General features: G+C 44.8%; 1 protein-coding gene across 3 annotated transcripts in view; it reads left to right on the plus strand.

Annotated features, from left to right (window-relative positions):
* Nucleotides 1-26,341, plus strand: part of txlng (taxilin gamma) — a 104,964-nt gene that overhangs the window by 13,008 nt on the left and 65,615 nt on the right. For all 3 annotated transcript variants that reach the window (XM_088371680.1, XM_088371678.1, XM_088371681.1), the window contains exon 3: nt 8,284-8,428. In XM_088371680.1, the coding sequence (XP_088227806.1) occupies nt 8,284-8,428 (145 nt within the window). The remainder of the gene's footprint in view (nt 1-8,283; nt 8,429-26,341) is intronic.

The following is a 26,341-nucleotide window of genomic DNA, read 5'->3' on the forward strand; positions in this document are numbered from 1 at the left end:
CATTGATTGTTCTTTGTCAACAATGGGTGCGCACGGCTGAGGGCGCTTGCACTTCAAAATATTCCACAGGCTCATATAACGATAGATAAACTATATTTCAAATAACTACAATACAAGCCAATAATATTATCAAACCATCCGTGCACTTTAATTCCATTAAATCCATCGATCAAATTCCTTGTCCTTTGTCAACATCGCCGCGCGTGCGCCCTGACGTCAGCCTCGTCTTTATTCCACAGATCTACTATATAACTATATTGTAGCGTTAACAAAGTACAAGGATAGACGTGGGTTTGGTAAACGACTCTTTATTAAACAAAACAAACTTCCAAGCGTGTGGCGGCGTGGACTTCCAGACAGACCGGGCGTGCGTAATGGCCATGTCCGAGCCCCGCGCACCGTTCGCGGACAGCCACTCGGCCGAGAACCGGCCCCCGACTCAGTAGAGTAGGACCGGGCGTGCTTAAAAGCCATAACAGTTTTTCAAACCTCCAAATCCTTAATTCCTTCAAACTCTTTGTCCTCCGTGTCACTTAGAAATGATCACCGCTAATGATGCCGGTAGTCCTTATGTGGGCACGTTTGTATGTAAACAACCGCCGCGCCGCGCGCTACTGACGTCACTTGAAATAGTAATGCATTGGTACATCACGGTTCTCCAAACTTTCTTTCTGCTGCTCGATTACTGTTTTCAGCTGCATATTTTACAACTTGAAGTTTGTAACCTGCAAAATATGAGTTTCTTTTTGGTGCCATTTTTCTTAATCCCACCCAGTTGATGAGTCACGGCCAACGGTGAAATTTAGAGCGCCCTCATCCAGTTTCGTCTGAAAATATAATTTTTTTGGGTTGTTTTATCAAAGTCAAAGTCTGCTTTATCGTCTTTTTTTTATTTATTTTTTTTTTTTTTTTTATAATATACTAAGACACACAAAGAGATTGAAATTACGTTTCCACTATCTCTCGGTGAGAGAGTACACATATGCATACAAGCAACACAAAAAAACCCCAAGAAGGCACAAACAATGAATAAATAAGAGTGTTGAATAAATGATAAATAAACAAATAATAATAATAAATAATAATATAAGAGGAGCAAAAATAGAGCAAGTGTACATACAGCAGACAGTGGACTTGGATATGGTGCTTTTAAGTGTTAATTGCTTTATTTGATGTTTTCTCTATTTTTTATGTTTTGAATATGTTCAAGATAAAGATATAAAAGCATGTGAAGTGATCAACTATACTAAAAATAACATGGGAAGTTGTCAACTATACTTGTAAGTGATGTCTTAATGATCAAGTAAAAATTTGTGAAAAAAAACATATATAAGTCGCTCCTGAGTATAAATCGCCCCCCACCCAAACTATGAAAAAAAACGCGACTTATAGTCCGGAAATTACGGTAGTACAACTTTTTTTCCAAATGTTTCATACATAGTCACAGTCTATTCAATGTCGCAAGTGCTGTAAAAATAAAAACGATCCCTCTGTCCAATGACACTGTTGCCAGACGTATAAGTGACATTGCAAACGATCTTCAAGAACAGCTGGTTGATAAAGTCAAAGACAAGCGTTTTGCTTTGCAGTTTTGACCTGACAAACTCCTTGTGTGAGGATCTACATTTTTGAAGTATGTCAAAGGCAGTGCTACAGCTGAAAAGCTGTTCAAAATTCTGGACTACTTCTTGACTGAATATAGTCTAAAGTGGGAAAACTGCATTGGTGTTTGCAGTGATGGTGCACAGATCATGGCAGGGATAAGACAAGGATTTGGGGCACTCATCAAAAATGCCTCACCTAATGCTGAGTGGACACAATGTGTTATACACAGAGAAGCATTGGACTCAAGGCACCTTTCCTCTGAATTCATTGAGGTCATGACTGACATTATAGGTGTAGTCAATTTCATCAAGACCAGACCTCTAAAAACAAGAGTCTTTTCTTCTATCTGTGAGGAGATGGGAGCTGAGCACCAAGCTGCACTGTTTCACAGTAAAGCAAGGTGACTGTCAAGAAGAAATGAGCTCAGAGAGGAGATAAGAATGTTTTTGGCGTAGGAACACAAGTATGAAGTCGCAGAAAAATTTGGTGGCGAGAACTTCTTGGCTAAGGTGACCAGGCGTCTTCTTTTTCACATGTCCTACTTTTGAGACCAAAACAATGTCGGTGTCAGGCTGGGAACAAGGCGGAGGACTCGGATGCAGAGTCTTTCTTTTCACGGATTTATTCCAACAGAAGGATGACCAAAAAGACAACTCAAAGCGCCTCTTGCGAGGGAAAAACATTCGGCAAAAGTCTAAACAAAAAGCGTCGCACTCGGGCGAGACAAAAAGGGCTATGGGGAAAAAGGCACTAACAAAAAGCGTCGCTCTGAGGCGAGACAGAAAGGAGGAATCTTACTAGGTAGTCGTACGGCAAGGAATCGCTGGTGGTCGGGACGAGGCAAGACACACTGGCACAAGACAAGGGGAAGACGGGGAATAAATCAGAATATCATCTAAATATACGTACACAAATTGATCCAAACAGTCCCTCAGTACATCATTTATCATGGCCTGAAATACCGCAGGGGCATTGGTGAGGCCAAATGGCATTACTAAGTGTCCCCGATGTGTGTAAAAACCCGTCTTCCATTCGTCCCCCTCACGGATGCGCACTAGGTGGTACGCGTTGCGCAGGTCTAACTTTGTGAACACCCAGGCTTGCTGTAGTTGGTCGAAAACGGTCGACATCAGGGGAAGAGGATACCGGTTTTTTATCGTGATCTGATTGAGGGGGCTGTAGTCAATACAGGGACGTAGGGTGCCGTCTTTTTTGCCCACAAAAAAGAGACCCGCATCCGCAGGAGACGATGACGGTCGAATCAACCCTGCTTGAAGAGAGGCGTCTATATAATCGCTCAGGGCCTGCTTTTCGGGGCCCGAAAGGGAATAAAGCCTCCCCTTGGGTATGGTTGAGCCCGGCGGGAGTTCAATGGCGCAATCATACGGACGGTGGGGGGGTAGGGAGGTAGCCTTGGCCTTGCTGAATACTTCAGCCCATTGGTGGTAACATGCGCGGACCCCGGTCAAGTCTGGGGTTTCTGAGTCTGGAGCAGAAGGAACAGAGAGCGGGTTAGATTTGATACACGAATCTTGACAGTAGGACCCCCATCCCATTATTTCCCCTGATCCCCAGTCTATAGCAGGGTTGTGGCGTTGAAGCCATGGATACCCGAGAATGAGGGGGTTCATTGGGGAGGTCACGACATGTAGTCGTATTTTCTCATGGTGGGGCCCAAAAGACAGCGAGACAGGTTCTGTTGTGTGTTATATTGAAAAGTGCCTGTCCATTGAGTGCCTTGGCGTTCACGGGAGTGTTTAGCAGTTCAGTCTTTATTTCCCATCGTCGAGCAAATGCCCAGTCTATCAAACTTTCATCAGCTCCTGAGTCTATTAACACGTCAAGTTCTATATTTTTTCCCAGCTGTGTAACCATGCCCTTGGGGAGACCGCGCCCCGGGGACAGAGCAGCAGAGAAGGCGCTTACCCTCAGGGTCCTTCTCACTGGGCAGGAGGGGAGGAGGTGTCCGTGCTCACCGCAGTCGTAGCATCTACCTTCATGGTGTCGTCGTATCTTCTCCTCTGTCAGCTTCGCTCTGCCCAACCGCATCGGTTCCGACTCCTGGTGCTGCCGATCCCCGTCCGACCTGGAGCAGGTCGCCTCGAGGGCGGAAGGGATGGCTACTGGCACGAAGGCGGGGGCGTTCCTGCTTCCTCGGTGCTTCCTCCACTCTTGCAGCCGGTTGTCGGTACGGAAAGCCAGCGCGATGAGGGCGCCGAGATCGGTAGGAAGATCAAGGGGAATTAGCTGATCCTGTATGGATCCGGAAAGGCTTCTGAGGAAGATGTCATACAGCGCCGTCGCATTCCAACCGCATTCCGCGGCCAGCGTGCGGAAACGGATCGCGTAATCTCTGACGGTCTCTTGTCCCTGGGATATCTGACAGAGTTGCCGAGCCTTCTCTCGGTCAGCGGAGATTGGGTCGAACACCGTACGCAGAGCCCCGACAAAAGCGGGGGGGGAGCGACAGGAGATGGAATCCCTGGCCCATTCTGCTGTGGCCCACGTACGGCCCCTTCCCGTCAGGTATGATACCATATAGGCAACCTTGGAGCGTTCGGTGGGGAAATCCGCCGGGGACCGCTCGAAATGCATCTCGCACTCAGTAATAAAGGCCGGCTAAGACCGGGTTCGCCGGAGTAGCGTTCTGGAGGGGCCAGTCTGGCACCCCAGGTCATGGGAGCTACGGCAAGGGGAGTCACGGGAGAAGCAGCGGATGGGCTGGAGGTCACAGCTGGTCCCGCGTTTAAAAGCGAGAGCACGTCCTGCATTTGTTGGCCCAGCTTCCCTACCTGGGCAGCGACCGCCCCTCTGAAGTCTTCTTGGCTCCTTGCAAGCCCTCGGACCTCCTCGCCCAAATTGCCCACTTCCTTCTGGTGCTGGGCGAGCTGTGAGGCGTGGGAGCGCACTGCGGCGCATAGGTGCTCCGACTCTGCCGAGTCCATGTCTGGCCAGTGTGTACTGTCAGGCTGGGAACAAGGCGGAAGACTCGGATGCAGAGTCTTTCTTTTCACGGATTTATTCCAACAGAAGGATGACCAAAAAGACAACTCAAAGCGCCTCTTGCGAGGGAAAAACATTCGGCAAAAGTCCAAACATAAAGCGTCGCACTCGGGTGAGACAAAAAGGGCTATGGGGAAAAAGGCGCTAACAAAAAGCGTCGCTCTGAGGCGAGACAGAAAGGAGGAATCTTACTAGGTAATCGTACGGCAAGGAATCGCTGGTGGTCGGGACGAGGCAAGACACACTGGCACAAGACAAGGGGAAGACACGGACTAAATACACACAAAAAGGCGGGGACACAGGTGCTGACAATTAGTGTCAACTACACAGGTGCACACAATCAGGATCAGGGAATACAAGACAATAGAAACATAGAGGAAGGAACCACGAACTGAAACGGAAGGGATGACAAAATAAAACAGGAAGTGAAGTCACGACAAGACAGAAATCCGGAAAATAAACATGACCGCATGACAGTCGGGGGCTAATTTCAAAATCGTCCGGGATTTTTGTTCGACTGCCTCAAACGTAATACACATTGTAGATTGTCAATAGAATTTTCACTCCGTTCCATTTCAGTCAATTCCACGTTTCTCTGTATCGTTCGCAAATAAAACGTTGAATAAAAAATTCCCGTGCTTTCGCCAGCATCGTGATCCTTATGAAGCTGAGTGCTTGACATCTAAGGCAGGCACTTGCGTCTCTGTGGCAAATAAAGGTGCCAATGACCTGCAGGCACACATGAATTCCAAGCACACAAAAGCAGCGAGGAGTGAGCTCATCATCCAAAGTCACAGATTTCTTTGTGTCCAAGCAGAAGGTCGATATGCTTTTCAAACAGTTACGCTATAAAACTAAAAAATGTCAGTATACGTATGTTTTTGTGTAACTTATTTTGTTATTGTATATGTATTGTTTCATGTTATTCAGGCCAATAAATGCAATTGCTTTACAGATACCATGTCATTTGTGTCATAACATACACTTATACACTGTGACCCAAACACACACACACACACACACACAAAAAAGGTGTTCTCCTTTTCAGAAACTCTAATCTGATCACCCTATTCTTGGCGAAACTGGCCTACCTGAGTGACATATTTGGAAGGCTAAATGAACTAAATCTACAGCTTCAAGGGAAAGATAAACACCTCTCTCAGGTCACAGACAAGATAAGCTCTTTCACTCAAAAGCTTGCAATGTGGGACAGGCAGCTTGATGAAGGAAATACTCAATTATTCGATAATCTGCATGACTTTGTTGACGCTACAGACTATAATGCCACCTCAGTGATTCCATGTATCAAGCAGCATATTTCATCATTGATAAGATTCTTTAAAAAGTACTTCCCTTAAAACAGTTCCCAGTATGACTGGGTGAGAGATTCTTTCAATGCACAAGCTCTAACTGGTTTCAGCTCTGCAGAGGAGGACCAGTTCATTGATGTCTGACTCCACATTGAGACTGAGGTTCACATCACAGACACTGAAAGAGTTCTGGCTGAGTATTGAGAGAGAATATCCACTCTTGGGTTAGCAGGCTATCAGCATTCTTCCTTTTGCAACATCATGTCTTTGTGAGACTGGCCTCGCTGCTGTTGCTGCACTGAAGACCAGGTACAGGTCGCAGCTGAACATTGTGAAGGAGCTTAGTGTTATAGTATCATGCTTCAAACCCCGCTTCGAAAAGATTTGTACTGCAAAACGTGCTCATTGTAGCCATTAATTCAAGAGATTCAAGAGATTCAAGAGTTTTTTTATTCGCCATGTTTGAGCGTGCCAAACAAGGAATTTGACTTCGGTAAATCACAGCCTCTGTTCAACAATTAGGTGACTAACAACAACACTCACCACATGTGAAGAACGAAAGATATTCTCAAACATCCCCAGATCTTAAACTCCCAAGAGGGCAAGGGAAAACTCAAAACTCCAGCTATGGGAAATGAGAAACCTTGAGAAAAGTCCACAGATGGGAGGGTCCCTCAATGCTAACTGCCTCATTTTGATAAAACCAAAAAAACAGAATAAACGGTTTTATTAATTTTTGTTTTGTAGCTTAAAGTGTTTTATATACTGTGCTCCTGAGGTAATGTTGCTGATTACTTTGAATTGAATATTATATATTTATGTTATTTAATTTAATATTATTTATTATTTCATTTTATCTTTTCAGCATAAAATGACAGTTGGTCAAGAATTTTTACAATTTCAATAATTCTAATTTATTTTTTAATTTCAAGCAAAGTGATGCACTTTGAATCTGTTTTGTTACAGATGAAAAAACAATGTTCTTAAAGTTATTCTTTGTTGTAAGTTGATCTTTATTTCTATTTTTTGTTTTATTTAATGTTAGTAAGGATACAAGCGTGGGGGGGCACGAAATGTTTTCTTCTCCCTAGGGGGGCCATCAAATAATTGAGAAGCACTGCGACGGCATCAAGGAATTGCATTTTTTAGATTTTGATGGACTGCACCAAACCCGTTTGACAAATCCAACATTTTTCAGAACACTCTAAAGACATCTATCATGCTTATTTTGTGACTTTCGGGCAAAAGGCGAGGCTACACGCTTCAAAGTCTGATGATACCTTGTGACAATTAAACCTGATGTAACTTGACCAATATTTGGTCTTGATCTATTTGATCTTTTCTCCAAATTTTGCACATTTGATGAAGACATCTTCAAACTTATTTTTCATCATAGTGGGAGTGCCACCTACTGGCTACAGGAAATAAACATTTTATTCCCTTTTTTATTTCGCCATTAGGTGCGCTACAACTACGATGAAAAATAAGTTTAGATGTCCTTAGGCCTAAACTTTGATCAAATGTGCAAGATAGGATCAGGTGGATAATGTTACAACGCTTACGTGCGCCAAATTTCAAAGTAAATTCAAAATTGCTAACATCCTTTTCGATTTGGCATAAAGGTCTGAGAGACTTTTTTGTAGGTTTTAGACTGTTACTCATGCGACAACATTTTCATAGTTAAAGATGAAACAACTGATGCTGCTTTGATTTTTATGGGGGGGCTCCGCAGAGCCGTTTTTTTAAATCTCACATTAAACTACTAAAAAATAACATACAGCATGTTAAAAATGTTGGGACTACACCAGGAAACAGACTGCTGTTTATTTTAATACTGAGGAGAACCTTGAAGAAGTGAGGAGGAACAAAGTCGTAAGAGGAATTGATGTCTTACTCTTAATTTGTCTTAATTTAACTGCAGAACAACATCCACCATATTAAGAGTGCTTGGAAATGGAAAGGGCCGTTGCTGCGTCAGCCAGGAACGAGGGGCAACCTCTTCTCTCAACCAATTTCGACGTTCGTAAATGTGTCTTTGTTGCTGACGTTTCTTAGCAAAGTGCCATGATCCTTACTGGGTAATCTGTGTGATGATGTAGTTGATGTAAAGTGTGGTTGAACCCGATTACAACCTCGTGAGTAATCTTCAGTGTCTTCCTTTCTGTTGTGATCGTCATAGCCCAAGTTATAACAGTAAACAAGTAGAAACTCCGTCAATGAAGCACGACTCAATAAAAACATACACACCGGTTCCCTGTTTGCCATCTTGAAATGTATTTTGCACCTGCTGGACTCCTGAGAGATCAAAATGACTTTAAAGTTCTCTTCGATCTTAACCGTCTTCTTTGCATATGTCTCTTGTTAGGAGGAGGTTGCAGAGTTTGGTTTAGAGTTGTGCTGCAATGAGGAAGAGAGAGGAGAGACTCCTGGCAGAGAGGGCAGTCTAAGTGACTTGAGAGAGTCAGCGCTTGATCTTGGAGAACCCAAGTCTTCTGAAGAGGATGCTTTTGGTAGGAACTCTGAATTTTGACTATTTACAGACTAGATTTCATTTATTATATAGATTGATTTCACTTTTCTACTCTGTTTCAATATGTTACTGTTCTTCATATCTTTGCTCTCTATGATAAAAACATGCTTTAGGTTATTATGGATTCATCCATCCATATTTAACACCACTTATTCTGTTCAGGGTTGTACAATCCCAGCTAACAGAGGGTGAAAGACAGACGACGCCCTGAACTGGTCGGCACCCAGTCGCAGGGCGCAAACATGGCGAGACAAACAACCAATCACACCCACAAGCACACTGCCACTGAGCGGGATTCGATCCCACAATGCGCGCACACAAGACATGCGAGTGCACCCGAACAGTGACTTGGGTTATTAGATATTGATTATTGATTCAGAGTAATGTAGTTATTGTGTACATCATATACAATACATTATCATCCTTGTGAAGTTGTACAGTAAAGGCTGTGCAGGAAAACAAAGTTTATTTTCCGTAGTTTCTGGACTATAAGTCAGGTTTTTTTTTTCATAGTTTGACCGGGGATGCGACTTATATGTGAAATCATTAACACAATATTACTTGATCATTAACACATTACTTACCCACTAGTATACCATTTCACATGTTATTTTCACACTCAACCGCATGAGGGCGCTCTATGCCTGTGGAATAATTGTAACTGCAACTGATAATGAGTCTGACGACAGCTCCGCATCTATTTCCGGAGTCAGCTGAGTTGTTTGAGTGTGTCACTACACAGAGGATGAAGATTTCGATGGATTTAATGAATTGGAGTGACACGGATGGTTCGATAAAATTGTTCTCCCTCCCTCCCTCCCTCCCTCCCTCCCTCCCTCCCTCCCTCCCTCCCTCCCTCCCTCCCTCCCTCCCTGCCTCCGTCCCTCCCTATCTCCCTCCCTCCATCCATCCTCTTCCGCTTAGCTATGGTCGGGTCGCAGGGCCAGCAGCTTTAGGAGTTACTCCCAGACTTCCCTCTCCCTAGCCACTTCGTCCAGCTCATCCCAAAGCGTTCCCGGGCCAGCTGAGAGATATAGTCTCTCCAGCGCGTCCTGGGATGTCCACCGGGTCTCCCGCTGGTGGGACATGCACGGAACACCTCCCCAGGGAGGCGTCCAGGAGGCATCCTGATGAGATGCCCGAGCCACCTCATCTCAACATGGAGGAGCAGCGGCTCTACTCCGAGGCTCTTCCGGATGACTAAGGTTCTCACCCCTTCTCTCTAAGGGAGAGCCTGGAACACTCTGCCGAGGAAACTCATTCGACCGCTTGTATCTTGTTCTTTCGGTCACGATCCATAGATCGTGACCATAGGTGAGGGTAGGAGCGTAGATCGACCGGTAAATTGAGAGCTTTGCCTTTTGGCTCAGCCTTCTCTTCACCACGACGGACCGGGACAGAGTCCTCATTACAGCCGACGCTGCACTGATCCACCTGTCGATCTCACGTTCCATCCTGCCTTCGCTCGTGACCCAGACCTCAAGATACTTGAACTCCTCCACTTGAGGCAGGATCTCATCCCCGATCCGGAGAGGGCATTCCACCCTTTTCCAACCGAGGACCATGGACTCCGATTTGGAGGTGCTGATCTTCATCCCGACCGCTTCACACTCGTCTGCGAACCGCTCCAGTGAGAGCTGGAGATCACGGCTTGAAGAAGCCAACAACACCACGTCGTCTGCAAAAAGCAGAGATGCAATGCTGAGGTCCCCAAACCGGACACCCTCAACACCTCGGCTGCTCCTAGAAATTCTCTCCATAAAAGTTATGAACAGAATAGGTGACAAAGGGCAGCCTTGGCGGAGTCCAACCCTCACTGGGAACGAATCTGACTTACTGCCTGAAATGCGGACCAAGCTCTGGCATCGAAAATACAGGGACTGAACCGCCCTTATCAGTTGGTTTGGCACCCCGCACTTCTGAAGCACCCTCCACAGAACTTCCTGAGGGACACAATCGAACGCCTTCTCCAAGTCCACGAAACACATGTTGAGCGAACTCCCATGCACCCTCGAGGATCCTGCCAAGGGTGTAGAGCTGGTCCACCAGGGCCGGAGTGGGATTTTTTTTCAGGCCAAGAGTCAGTTATGTAACCAGGCCACCCTAGCCTTGCCCACACGTGCATGTTCACACCCACACTTAAATGCATGGGCACAAGCAAAACGCATTTGTGCGCACACACATGCACACAATTATTCTTTGGGTTTTGTTGTGGGTGGTACCGGAAAAACAAATCAAAATCTCTAGAATGAGGGTGAGCAAAATAATCAAAAGGTCTCTCTGAGTCTGACTGTCTGTCTGTGTCCTGAGTTGCACTGCTCCCTGGACTTGTCTTGCCAGTATACTCTGCATCTTCTGGGAGTGTCAGAACAACCAGCATAATAATTATATAATCGACAAGAACAATCAATACCAAAAGAATGATATGGTTAAATATGCTTTTTTCCCCCAAATAATTCATGCATAGTCATAGCCTATTCAGTCCCATGCATTGATAGATGACTGTCTGTTCTTTACCTGTCAGCTGCTCTGATTTAGTTCTGAGCCTACTGTCCGAAGCACCAAAACTGGCAATATTTCCACCTTTGCATAGGAAACATCGACATATATTTTAATATTAATCTAGCCAGGGCCATTGCAAAGTTTAGAGGAATGTGCACGTAAGAAAGAATAACAAATGAGTGTTCAACTTACAAAATCAACCAGAACTAAATCTAACAATAAATCAGTAGAGGGACAGCCTTATTACATGGCAGTGGCACATATGCACACAACACATGCAAACTGGCATGCATACATGCGCGAGCACGCATAGTTTTTAATGGCCTCGTGTGTTTGTGTGTGGAGAGGGAAGGTTGAACAAATCCGTAACTTTTCTGCATTTGGCCGCATCCTCCTCCAGCGCCTTTATTTTTTTGTCCCCCTCCGCACCGCCTTTCCTTTTCTTTCTACCACGTTCAAAGTCCATTATCCTCAATTGCACCGCTCGCTAGCTACAGCAGACGGCACCTGACATAGTAACACACCCCTTCCTCCCCACGCGCTCTGTGTGGTTGATACGGACTGTGGTGATAGGTGTTAATTGATATAAACCAATCGTCTTTCCCTCTTCACATGCTCCTGGCCTGAGTGGCCTGGCCTCTCTCTCTGATAGGAGCGCCACCGCACCGGCAGACTTAAAAAAAAAAAAAAAAAAAAACAGACACAGGCCAGCAGGCCAAGCCTAGGCCGGCGTTTCGAGAATACTTCCGGTTCTCCCGATGGTCAGTACGGGTGTGTGGTCCACTGTTCCACGGCAAGGACGAAAACCACACTGCTCCTCCTGAATCCGAGATTCGACCTCCCGACAGACCCTCCTCTCCAGCACCCCTGAATAGACCTTACAAGGGAGGCTGAGAAGTGTGATTCCTCTGTAGTTGGAACACACCCTCCGGTCCCCCTTCTTAAAGAGAGGAATCGCCACCCTAGTCAGCCAATCTAGAGGCACCGTCCTCGATGTCCACGCAATGCTGTAGAAGCGTGTCAGCCAGGACAGCCCCACAACATCCAGATCCTTTAAGAACTCAGGGCGGATCTCATTCACCCCCAGGGCCTTGCCTCCGAGGAGTTTTTTTAAGTACCTCAGTGACTTCGGCCCCAGAGATTGGAGAGTCCACAATGGAAGGCGTGTCGGTGAAATTGAGGTCTTCAAAGTATTCTCCCGACGTCTGCTGAATCACGAGATGGCGTGCTGCTGACTCACGACGTCAGCAGCACGCCATCTCCACTGTAAACAGAGTCGACGGTGCACTGCTTCCCCCTCCTGAGACGCCGGATGGTGGACCAGAATTTCCTCAAAGCCGTCCGGAAGTCATTTTCCATGGCCTCGCCAAACTAATCCCACGCGCGGGTCTTTGCCTCATCAACTGCCTGTCGGCTGCCACCAGAGTCCCACAGATCAAAACGGCCCGAGAGGACTCCTCCTTCAGCTTGACGGAATCCTTCACCACCTGTGTCCACCAGCGGGTTCAGGGGTTGCCGCCACGACAGGTACCGGCCACCTTACGGCCACAGCTCCAGTCAGCTGCCTCAACAATGGAGGCACTGAACATGGTCCACTCGGACTCAATGTTCCCCGCCTCCTCTGGGACGTAGGAAAAGCTCTGCCGGAGGTGGGAGTTGAAGTTTTTCCTGACAGGGCATTCTGCCAGACAATCTCAGCAGACCCTCACAGTATGTTTAGGTCTGCCAGGTCTGACCGGCATCTTCCCCCACTATCGGAGCCAACCCAACACCAGGTGGTGATCAGTTGACAGCGCTGACCCTCTCTTCACCCGAGTGTCCAAAACGTGGCCGCAAATCCGATGACACGACTACAAAGTCGATCTGCAGCCTAGGGTGTCCTGGTGCCAAGTGCACACATAGACACCCTTATGCTTGAACATGGTGTTCATTATGGACAATCCGTGTCGAGCACAGAAGTCCAATAATAGAACACCGCTTGGGTTCAGATCGGGGGGCTGTTCCTCCCAATCACGGCCTTCCAGGTCTCACTGTCATTGCCCACGTGAGCGTTGAAGTCAGCTAGTAGAACAATGGAGTTCCCAGAAGGAGCGCTCTCCAGCACTTCTTCCAAGGACTCCAAAAAGGGTGGGTACTCTGAGCCACTGTTTGGAGCATAGACACAAAGAGCAGTCAAGGAACCCTAACCCTAACCCCCCACCCGAACGCGGAGGGAGGCTACCCTCTCGTTCACCGGGGTGAACCCCAACGTGCAGGCGCCTAGCCGGGGGGCAATAAGTATACCCACACCTGCTCGATGCCTCTCACCGTGGGCAACTCCGGAGTGGAAGAGAGTCCAGCCCCTTTCAAGCGGGCTTGTACCAGAACCCGAACTGTGTGTGGAGGCAAGTCCGACTGTATCTAGTCGGAATTTTTCTGCCTTGCACACCAGCTCGGGCTCCTTTCCAGTCAGAGATGACATTGTATGTCCCAAGAGCCAGCTTCAGCAGCCGGGGATCGGACCGCCAAGGTCCCTGCCTTTGACCGCCGTCCAGCTCACAATGCACCCGACCCTTTGGCCCCTCCCACAGGTGGTGAGCCCATGGAAATGGGGACCCACGTTTCCTTTTCGGGCTGTGCCCAGCCGGGCCCCATAGGCGAAGGCCCAGCCACCAGACGCTCGTCTTCGAGCCCCACCTCCAGGCCTGACTCCAGAGGGGGGGCCCCGGTGACCCGCGTCCGGGTGAGGGAAATCTGAGTCCATATGTCTTTTTCGTCATAAGGGGCTTTTTGAGCCGTGCTTTGTCTGGCCCCTCACCTAGGACCCTTTTGCCATGGGTGACCCTACCAGGGGCATGAAGCCCCAGACAACATAGCTCCAAGGATCATTAGAGTGAATTTCAAAATTGAAAATTTTGAATTTTTGGTAAGCGGGACGTTGTGCAATAGGTAGACAAAAGATGAACATTTGAAAGTTGGAATTAGTTGAATCGGTCGAAAAATGTAAAAATTAGAGCAAATGTTGAATGCCTTATCGAGAATGAATGGGAATTTTAAAAAATTGCACCAAAATCTTTTCAAGTCCGATTATGTCTAGTCGGAACTTTTCTGCCTGGCACACCAGCTCGGATTCCTTTCCAGCCAGAGGGGTGACATTCCATGTCCCAAGAGCCAGCTTCAGCAGCCGGGGATCGGACCGCCAAGGTCCCTGCCTTCGGCCGCCGCCCAACTCACTTTGCACCTGACCTTTTTGGCCCCTCCCACTGGTGGTGAGCCCATGCAAAGGGGGACCCACCTTTCCTTTTCGGGCTGTGCCCGGCCAGCCCCATGGGCGAAGGCCCGGCCACCAGACACTCGCCTTCGAGCCCAAACTCCAGGCCTGGCTCCAGAGGGGGGCCCTGGTGACCTACGTCCGGGCGAGGGAAAACGTAATTCATTCAAATTATTCTTCATAAGGGGTTTGTGTGAGCCGTACTTTGTTTGGCCCCTCACCGAAGACCCTTTTGCCATGGGTGACCCTACCAGGGGCATGAAGCCACAGACAACTTGGCTCCTAGGATCATTAGGACACGCAAAACCCTCCATCACGATAAGGTGACGACTCAGGGAGGGGGATTTTTATTTATGTTATAGTTATTTGATATATAGTTTATATATAGTTATATAGGCCTTAGGCATAATTGGAACTATAACTGATGATTAGTCTGACGTCAGCACAGCATCTACTTCCGGAGTCAGCGGAGTTGTTTATAAATGACACAGAGGATGAAGATTTTGACAGATTTAATGATTTGGAGTGACACGGATGGTCCTGTAAACTTATATATATATATATTATATATTATAGTTATTTGATATATAGTTTATATATAGTTATATAATAGGCCTGTGGAATAATTGCAACTGCAACTGACGATGAGTCTGACGTCAGCGCCGCATATACTTTCGGAGTCAGCAGTGGCGTTCTTTATAAGTGACACAGAGGACAAAGATTTCGATGAATTTAATGATTTGAAGTGACACGATTGGTTTGATAGTGATTTATGTGATAGTTATTCGAATAGCTGTTAATATCTTACGTCAGGCACGTTCTCAGTTCCTCATTTGCTTTTATGTAATGTTGGTATACCTTATCGTTTAGCCTGTTGTTGCCTCTTCATGTCTGTTCTTGGTGTTGTATTTTGTCAAATAAAGTTCCCCCAAAAATGTGACTTGTACTCCGGTGCGACTTATGTTTTTTTTTTTCTTCTTTATTATGCATTTTATGGGTGGTACGACTTGTACTCCGGAGCGACTTATAGTTCGGAAAATACGGTATTCATTGTCACACAAGTGACAATATACTTATACTGTACTGTATATATTAAGAGTTTTTCTTTTATTACATCTTAAGGGACAATACTATAAAAGACCTAACCCTAACCAGGCTATTAGTTGTTATACAGCTTGTACAGTTGTATTTATTTAACATCACGTAGAAATAACAGCTCACAGCACAATTATTGTCAAAATAAAACAAAGCTTATTTATTCATTGTCACACAAGTGAGTGTACCCCTTATAATATAGATAGTTTTTCTTTTTAATTACATCTTCTTAAGGGGCAGTACTATAAAAGTGAACCTGGCTATTAGATGTTGTACAGCTTGTACAGTTGTATTTATTTCACATCATCTAGATATAACAGCTCACAGCAAAATTATTGGCAAAGTATGTGGCAGCAATGTAAACAGTGTTCCAAATTATTATCCAAATTGGATTTGTCATACAGATTACAGTTTTTGTTTCTCAATTAAACTCATGGATAGTATTGTGACTCAGGGCTCTATGGGTCACTGAAATCAATCGCAGACACCTGTGATCAATGTTGGGACTAACAACGTTACAAGTAACGGCATTACTAACGCCGTTATAAATTTCCAATAAGGGATAATCTACTCAATTACTACAATTACTGTTAGAGATTCGCTCACTCCAACTTATTTTGCAAGAACCACACGGGAGACAAGTAAGTCCTTTTAGACACCTGCAGGTGGAGAGTCCATTCGTCGCTGTGCATGCAGCGATGTTCGAATGGAGGTCTGAACTCTCCTTCCTGAGAGGGCATATTTATTAAGAGAAACAGAGTGGGGGGATGAGTAGGCTGAATAGAAAGCCCTTGTCCTCTAGTCTAAACATATCAGGGGATGTTTTACGACCTTGTGATAAAGAGGACAAGGTATGGTATTTATTACCTGTTGCATTCCAACATAATCCTACGATAAAGATAACCTGGAAAACCCTAACAATTACTACTTACCGGACTATAAGTCGCTCCGGAGTATAAGTCGCACCAGCCATAAAATGCCCCAAAAAGTGAAAAAAAACATATATAAATCGCTCCGGAGTATAAGTCGCATTTTGGGGGCAATTTATTCGACAAAATCCCACACCAAAAACAGTCATGAACGAGCAACAACAGGCTAAACGATAGCAACAACAGGCTAAACGATAGGTATGCTAACGTGACAAACACAAATAAAGAGCTGAGAACGGGCCTGACGTAACATATAGAGTGATTAAGGACAACTATTACATGAATAACATGTTTATAAAACCATCAGTGTCACTCCAATTCATTAAATAGCAACAACAGGCTAAACGATAGGTATGCTAACATGACAAACTGAAACAAAGAGCTGAGAACGGGCCTGACGTAACATATAGAGTGATTAAGGACAACTGTTACATGAATAACATGTTTATAAAACCATCGGTGTCACTCCAATTCATTAAATAGCAACAACAGGCTAAACGATAGGTATGCTAACGTGACAAACTCAAACAAAGAGCTGAGAACGGGCCTGACGTAACATATAGAGTGATTAAGGACAACTATTACATGAATAACATGTTTATAAAACCATCGGTGTCACTCCAATTCATTAAATAGCAACAACAGGCTAAACTATAGGTATGCTAACGTGACAAACACAAACAAAGAGCTGAGAACGGGCCTGACGTAACATATAGAGTGATTAAGGACAACTATTACATGAATAACATGTTTATAAAACCATCGGTGTCACTCCAATTCATTAAATCCATCGATCGTTCTTTGTCAACAATGGGTGCGCACGGCTGAGGGCGCTTGCACTTCAAAATATTCCACAGGCTCATATAAGGATAGATAAACTATATTTCAAATAACTATAATACAAGCCAATAATATTATCAAACCATCCGTGCACTTTAATTCCATTAAATCCATCGATCAAATTCCTCGTCCTTTGTCAACATCGCCGCGCGTGCGCCCTGACGTCTGAGTTTTCTTTTCTTTTGAATAATGTACTGTTTTCATTGGGAGGTGTGTTCAATAAAATTCAATTTATACTGTAAAGGTTGATGACTTATCATACTGACTGAAAATAAGAGAAAAATATAATTTGCACAGTAATTTGGAACACATCGCTTTAATCTTCTTAAACATGGCATTTACCACTGTCACGAAAGTTGTTGGAATCCTGTTCTACACCACGTTGACATCACAGGGATGGTGATGGTTTCTTTACTTTGCATTTGAGGGTGACTTTCAATTGGTTCCATGTTTGGAGACCTACCTTTACCTTGAGCTTTTTCAGAAAGGGAATATTTATTTTGGAGGTTTGTCTGTGGTTCTGTTGGAAATCTGCCATCCAGGCCAGTTTGTGATAGCCTGGAAAGCCAGACCAATGCTGTACCAGGATTGCGTGCCATTTTGAATGTTGTTAGGGTTAGGTTGGACCTCCGCTGCCAAAGCGTGACATTGAGTACAAAGAACACGTCATGGCTAGTCAACAAATTTGATTTGTCTGTTCATTTTGAGCTGAGCCGCAGAGAACGACCCACTCCACCAGAAACAATTGCTAGTACAGCTTTGGGTCTGTCTTGTCAGCCTAATTTTCTGAAGGGAAGTCATCATGCTCCTCAGAATTTCATTGTACAATATACCATATTGGCCCTATTATAAGACGATGTTTTTTGCATTGAAATAAGACTGAAAAAGTGGGGGTTGTCTTACATTTGGGGTCGGGACATTATACCCATTCACTTGTGCGCAGCGTTAAGTCAAAGGTTGCTGGTATCGATGAGTAGGTTGCTGTTATCATGTGCGTCTTTGACACAAAGTGAGTATATACGTTTGATTGTTACTACTGTCCACTGTTTTGCCGTTTGTCCGATCACGGTTTGCTTCGTGTGCGTGCGCCGTTTGATTGACAGCTCCGGCGGGCTCCTTTAAGTTTGCCTCGCATCGTACGAGCAGTGTACACGCATGACTACAGCCATTACGCAGCGGCACGGCGACTAACGGTCACCAGCAAATGTATTTTGTTGTCTCGATGACTTATGTTTGGTGTGTTGCCGAGAGTATTTCATTTATGGTTAATTAGTATAGCGGAACCAATACACGCAGTTAATTGTGTAATGTGTGCCGTCTACAAGTGTTGTGTGACGTCAGACGTTGAGCGTTGACTGACGTGCTGTATTTCCTTCTGTTGCAGAACCACACACACGCACGCACGCACGCACACGTACACGCACACGCACACGCACACACGCACACACACCCTTCACATGCTTCATACAATAATCACACACACACAAGAATCACATTCACACACCCAAAGACTCACCCATGTACACTACACACACCTGCTCTCTCATCCTTACGACCAAACGTGTGCCTAAACCAGGGGTGGGCAAAATTTTTGACTGGCGGGCTGAATTTGGTTCTAAATTTTGATCGGGGGGCCGAACCAGGAGCAGATGGATGTAGTGTTTGTGTGACGTAATAGAAATGACATGTCATTGCTTAAAAGGTTTGTGCTTTTAGTAGGTAGTAAAGCATGGATAGTCAAAAAAAGTTTTCTGAAAACAAATGCATTTATTAACAGCATTTAAAAAATATTTCACCAAAAAACTACTATCAGTGATTCTCATTAAATACGACACTGTTATTATGAATAATAGTTTCCATCACTTCAGCGCCTGCAGGTCAGATTTATAAAATATGTTTATCCAATGAGGCGAAATCACATCAAACGGCAAACATTCTGACCAAATACATCATCTTGAAGAACCAGTGAAAGAATGCTTCTAAATAAAGTAATAAAGAAATCAATAGTATTGTTGGTCTCCCTTTTTTGCTAGTGCATCATGGTCTGGAGTAAAATTTGTTGTGGTAATTCTTAGGCTAGAGCCGAGGTGTCGGTCCGTTAACCTAGAGCTGTGACCGGCTTTGTTGACGTTCATGTGGCGGAACGTCTGCTCACACACGTAGGTCGAACCAAATTCTCCTCTCTTTTTTTTTTTTTAAACACTCGGCACTCAGTGTCCACCTTTCTTTTCCTCGGGCCACTCATTTTAGTGGAAGGATTCCAGGGGAAGGTTTGTGGGTGCCATTAACGTAAAACTGTATCTGAAAGCTCAGCGCACGAATTACGAGAATGCTGACGTCATAGCCAACACTCGAAATTCGGCACTGATGGAAATAGAGCGCGGAGTGCGCCGGGTCCGTACTACTTAGTACGTACACGCACTTGTGAGTGTGCACCGAGCTTTCTGACACGGCTTCCCGGAGTAAATGCGCGGGCGGGCACTTCCCCATCTATTGGGGAAAGATACCAATTGCAGGGAAAATGACCCCAAAAAAAAAATTAAATAATACAATTTATTCAGGTTTGGTGGGCCGGATTAAATGGCCCCGTGGGCCAGATGTGGCCCGCGGGCCGTAGTTTGCCCATGTCTGGCCTATACCCTTTTGCCAATTTGCCTGTATGCCCCTATGAGTCACTGTGCATGTTTTTGCCAATAATTCAGTAAAGCAATCAAAACTGAACCACGTCTTCCCTCCTGTGTTCTGACCGACACCCGGGGGCGAAAAGAGCATAACCATCCGAGCCAACCCCCTACAGTCTTCAGGCTCCCCAACAATAGCGTTAGCAGTTTGCATTATTTTATTGCAATGATTTTCCTTATTCCGATTCGTTTCAAGACTACAGTTAGTTAGACTTCACTTTGATGGTTAATGAAGTTATTGCAATTTTGTTGTTTTATCACATTAGATTGGTTTATTTACATTTCAAAAACCAGAAGCCATTCATTTACAAATGTGATTGCACTTTAGTTTACATATTTAAAAGTTCAGCTATTAAGATGTGATAGACAGTTTTTGCATGATTTGAATGAGGCAAAATAACATGCTTTTTCTCTCGAATATATTGTTATCATTTGTTTCAGATGTAATCATTTTCTGTAGAAAAATTTTATTTGGTGTGCAAAAAGTCTTTTTTTCAAGCTTGAGTCTTGAAAAAGAGGGAGTCGTCTTATAATCAAGGTTGTCTTATATTCGGGCCAATACAGTACTTTATGAGCCGACTCCACAGACCGGTGATGACAAATGACTGCTTTTCATTTGCACCCAGAGTAACCTTTTTCTTAATGCCTTACGAGATATTATTGCTCTATACCAGCACAAATATGGCAAAAAACAAAAAAACTCTTTGATGTATTGAATTTATGAATTTAAAAACAAAAAGTTTTGAATTTTGACGTATTGGTCTTAAATTTTGGGTTGTATCCAATAGGGTAAAACGGTACATGGCAAAATATTGAGCTGTTCGGTTCGCCCTGCACAGGATAATACGCCCTAATCGACTGCAGGATTTAGGTGCGTACTTCATTGTACACAGATGAATTTACAGACCACCGTGTATGTGAATGTGGCCCCTCTCCGCAAGGTCAAGTCCAATCGCTGTTGTGTCTGAGCGCCTTTGTGACTGGTCTATGAAGCCATAGTTGCTAGTTGCGTGTATCATGTTTTACTTTGGGCTTCTTGTTTAGGAGATTGCTTGTAAATGTTCAAGGTTCAAGGTTTCTTTATTACTACCCTAACGTTAGATTTTGTTACAGACATGGGGTTTAGTCCCCGAAAAAACTGTACAGTGTAGCCCCGGTTTTCGAACACAATCCGTTCCAGAAGGCTGTTCTTGAAGTAAATCGTTCGAATTGCGAATCATATTTTCTTATTTCAAGTAATGGAACAAAAATTAATTCGTTCCAAAAAAAAAAAAAGCCTTTTTTAAGCATTTTTTCATTTGCGCATTTTTGTCCAATCGCGCAACTGCAGCGCACCGCCGAACGCGCAAACGTAGCCCGTCGCTGACCGCGCAACTGCACCACGCTGGTAGCGTTATTGCGACAGAGCCGTCGCTGAAATTTAGAAAATATTTTTAAAGTCCTGCTGTACTTTCCAAAATTTAAGTGGACATCAGTGCGCAGTTGGCATGCGGGTCCTCTCGGCTCATCTCGCAAGGTTCGACAACCGAATTTCATCCGACATCCAAAGCAAAAAAATCTCGAATTTTTTGTTCGAATACTGATTTGTTTAAGAACTGGGACGTTCGAAAACTGTACTATCATTAAAACATAGATTCACACACTTAGACGCTCGTAAACCTACAATAGCAAAAACAAAAGTGTTTCAATGTCCAATACTCTTTAGCATTGCAATGGCTGCAGGTACAAAGCTGTCTCTGAAACACTTGGTCCTCCACATAGGGCAGGGGTCGGGAACCTTTTTGGCAGACAGAGCCAAAATTGCCCTTTTTTTTTTAAATTTCCCGTGAGAGCCATACCATCCATCCATCCATCCATTTTCTGAACCGCTTAGTCCCCACGGGGGTCGCGGGCGTGCTGGAGCCTATCCCAGCCGTCATCGGGCAGTAGGCGGGGGACACCCTGAACCAGTTGCCAACCAATCGCAGGGCACAGAGAGACAAACAACCATTTGCACTCGCACTCAAGCCTAGGGACAATTTGGAGTCTCCAATTGGCCTACCAAGCATGTTTTTGGGATGTGGGAGGAAATCGGAGTGCCCGGAGAAAACCCACGCGGGCTCGGGGAGAACATGCAAACGCCGCACAGGGAGGGCCGGAGGTGGAATCGAACCCGCACCCTCCTAACTGTGAGGCGGACGTACTACCCAGTGCCCCACCGAGCCACCCATTTAAAAAAAGCCATACCATTTAAAAATAAAATACAATTAGATGCATGTATTTTAATTAAGACCAACAATTTTTTGAATGTGCTAATGTATTCTTTTTAATAACGTTTTTATATTGAAGCCTAGAAAACAAACCTCACCATTAATGAGACCTCTGGGGCTGCATCGTTTTGCTGATGGCTTTGTAGTCTGGTTGATATGCGGTGAGGTTGAGCTTCATGCAGGCGCTGAGGCTCTCATCAGTCATAATGGCCCGATCGTGAACGGTTCTTGCTGACAGAGGCATGTCTTTTATCCCTTTGAATATCTTTTCTTTATCCGTGAAGTCGTCAAAGTTCACTCGGCACATCAAGCATAAATGTTGAAATACTCGCCATCAGTGAATGGCTTTCCGTTCCTCACAATTGCTAATGCGCCAGCCAAACTAGCTGAATTAAAGTCACCTTGTCTGGTCCATACACGGAGTTGCTGTTGACTAGCTTGGACCTTCCTCTGGAGCTCTTCACACGCTTTCTTTCTGCTGTTCCTAGCTGGGCATTTGGTTCCAATGTAGCATGTCGTGTCTCAAAGTGGCGCTTGATATTGGAGCGTTTCATTGATGCGATTTTGTCATTGCATATGAGGCACGTAGCAGAGCCTCCTCTCTCCACAAATGCGAATTCCTCGGTCCACTCACTCTGAAATGTTCGGTAATCGTCATCTTTTTTTCTCTTTGTCATCTTACTAGCGTGCCTGGCACAAACCAGCTAGCTAGCTGAAATTTTAAATAAAGCGGATGGAATTTCATATCTCACGACCCCGTAGGCACCGTATTGTCCAATCAAACAAATTTTGTCCGACCTGGCGTCACCCTTCTGTACACCGAAGGGCAGCTGGGATTGGCTAATATGACGCAACTGTGGATTTGAGTGGTAGAAAACAGATGGGATGGATTGCAAACGTGATCATATTTTATATTTTGAAAGCTAATTTAACATTTTGATTTCAGTAGGTATATTTTTTACTTTACTTTACTTTAATTGTGTAAACAAATATCAGATTTGTCTGCGAGCCAAATGCAGTCACCAAAAGACCCATATCTGGCTCACGAGCCATAGGTTCCCAACCGCTGACTTAGGGACTGCATATCGGTGACCAGAGCGAAGAAGCTGGAACTCAATCTACAGAGGATGAGAGCAGTCCAGACTAAGAAAACTGGCTTTATGTTAAAGCTATGTAGAGTACAGCTCAGACAGGCTCAGTTGGGACCTCAGTAGTCTTAAGTTCAGGTTTTTATTAGCTCATTCCAAAAATGCAGCTGCTATATTAGACATTTTCAGCCTCTCAAACCCAGGAGAGACCAGGGCCTTGCTCCTTTGTTTCTCACTTTACTAAACACAGCTGGCAACACAGAGTACCGTATTTTTCGGACTATAAGTCACATTTTTCCCCATAGTTTGCGTGGGGGGGCGACTTATACTCAGGAGCGACTTATATGTGTAATTATTCACAAATCTTTACTTGATCATTAACACATTACTGACTTACTAGTATAGTTCATCACTTCACATGTTATTTTCACTTGAAACTGCATGAGGGCGCACTATGGCTGTGGAATAATTGGAGCCTCACTGACATTGCGTTCCATTCACTGACTTCCGGAGCCAGGAGATTTTATGAGTTGGAGTGAAAAAGATGGTTCAATAAACTTGTTATTTATGTTAGTTATTTGATATAGAGTTTATTTAGAGTAGTAACGTCTATGTTGTTAGACTTCGGTAGTTTCCGATTGTCTAGCAAGGCCGTGAAGGCAGCAGGGGGGGTGGGGGGACGGGAAGAGCGATCCAGGGCGCTTGCTTGGAGCACACACACGAGGGACGTGTGTCAGAGGAGGCCTACGCCTCCCCTGCCATCATGAAAAGGGGAAAAACAAAATAAATTATTATAGTCATTTTCCTTTTAATTTCAATAATTTGCATGATTTGAATGAGGCAAAATAACTAGCTTTCTCTCGAATATATTGTTATAAGCATTTGTTTCAGATGTACTGTAATTATTTTCCGTAGAAAAATTTAATTTGGTGTTCAAAAAGTATTTTTTCAAACTTGAGTCTTGAAAAAGAGGGGGTCGTCTTATAATCAGGGTCGTCTTATATTCGGGTCAATACGGTATTTATTTATCAATGGCGGCGGAGGTATGTACTCTACTAGTGACATTGTGACTTGTTTTTTTTAACCCGATCTACGTAAAACGTAAAGTCCTCTCATTGGTTCATCGGGTCTTCATATTATGCCTGTATATTAGGGAAGCCACACAAAACAACTTTACAGATTTTGGAATTCGGTCCACACAAAAGGCGCACCTTATTAAAAGGTGCACCTTAGTTTCTTGAGAAAAATAAAGGCTTTTAAATGTGCCATATGGTGCGGAAAATACGGTACATATCCTGCACTTTCTAAAAAGCAGCCAATGGTCTACCACATTTGTGCAAAAACATGTTGGCTACTTTGCCTCTGTTTACATTTTATTACAGTATTTTCTGCACTAGAAGGCGCACTGGACTATAAGGTGCACCTGCATTGAATTTTTTATTTCAGAAATTATTTCACACCGGATTAAAAGGCACATAGAATTGAAGCTACTGCATCAAACTGGGGATGAGTAGGGTTGCGTTCTGCATCCACTAGATCAGTGGTTCCCAAACTTTTTCAGACTAGCGCCCCCTTGGCTCCCCAGTGAATTCCTAGCGCCCCCCCCCCCCCCCGCCGACTGACTCGTCCCACCGCACATGTTGTGTACAAATCGTCGTCCGTCCACCCCCCCACCCCCGTCGACTGACTCGTCCTACTGCACGTGTCGTCAAACAAATGTTCGAACTTCTGACTTCGGACTGCCGCCCCCCTACCGCCCCCTTCAACTTCGGACTTCGGACTGCCGCCCCCTACCGCCCCCTTCGTCCTCACCGCCCCCCTACCGCCCCCTTCGTCCTCACCGCCCCCCCAGATCTTTCCACCGCCCCCAGGGGGGCAGTACCGCCCACTTTGGGAACCACTAGATGGAACTGTGCTTCAGGGAATATCAACCCAGTAAATGAGGTAAAGTCCAACTCCCATTCCGTATGAAAGTGATACGGTTTGGCTTCTTACTTGGTCGAGCAACCCCACTCATTTTTGCTGGTCATAAACTTTCTTTAGTTTAAAAGACAAAAGTGAGTACGCTCATTGATGCGTAATTAAAATGCGTTGAATTAACTTGTTAGCTTTGGTGCCGGGCTTGTATATGCGCAGCCAAACGTGCTGCGGTGAGGGTGGGGGCGGTTCACTGTGATTGCCTGTATGTCAATCAAGCGATGGGATGAAAGTGATACAGTTTGGCTTCTTACTTGGTGCAGCAATGCCACTAATTTTTGATGGTCATAAACTTTCTTTAGTTTAAAAGAAAAAAGTGAGTCCGTGCGTTGACGCGTATTGCGTTGATTAGCTTGTTAGCTTTGGTGCCAGGCTTGTGTATGCGCAGCCAAAAGTGTTGCGAAGAGGAGGGGCCGGTTCACTGCGATTGCCTCCCGACAGGCTTACTTGTATGTCAATCAAGCGATGGGCTTCTTACTTGCTCCAGCAACCCCACTCATTTTTGCCGGACATACAGGACTGTCTCAAAAAGTTAGAATATTGTGATAAAGTTCTTTATTTTCTGTAATGCAATTAAATAAACAAAAATGTCATACATTCTGGATTCATTACAAATGAACTGAAATATTGCAAGCCTTTTATTATTTTAATATTGCTGATTATGGCATACAGTTTAAGAAAACTCAAATATCCTATCTCAAAATATTAGAATATCATGAAAAAGTAAACTAGTAGGTTATTCAATTAATCACTTGAATCGTCTAATTAACTCGAAACATCTGCAAGGGTTTACTGAGCCTTGAAAAACACACAGCTTGGTTCAGTTAACTAAATCACAAGTATGGGGAAGACTGCTGATCTGACTGCTGTCCAGAGGACCATCATTGAGACCCTCCATTAGGAGGGTAAGGCACAAAAAGAAATTTCTCAAAGAGCAAGCTGTTTCAAAGCACATCCGCAAAAAGTCTTTTGGAAGGGGGAAATGTGGCAGGAAACGCTGCACAACCAAGAGATTTGACTGCAGCCTTAACAGCATTGTGAAGAAGAGTCGCTTCCAGAATTTGGGGGAGCTTCAAAGACAGTGGACTGAAGCTGGAGTCCAGGTATCAAAAGCCACTGCTCAGACGTATCCGGGAAATGGCCTACGATAGCTGTATTCCCATGGTCAAGCCACTTCTGAAGCCTCTGACTTGAGCTATGGAAAAGAAGCACTGGACAGTTGCAGAGTGGTCCAAAGTCCTCTTTTCACACGAAAGCAAGTTTGGTATTTCATTTGGAAGTC

Source organism: Syngnathus floridae, chromosome 3 (genome assembly GCF_059516105.1).
Source record: "Syngnathus floridae isolate MCC-2025c chromosome 3, RoL_Sflo_1.0, whole genome shotgun sequence".
NCBI classification, from domain to species: Eukaryota; Metazoa; Chordata; class Actinopteri; order Syngnathiformes; family Syngnathidae; genus Syngnathus; species Syngnathus floridae.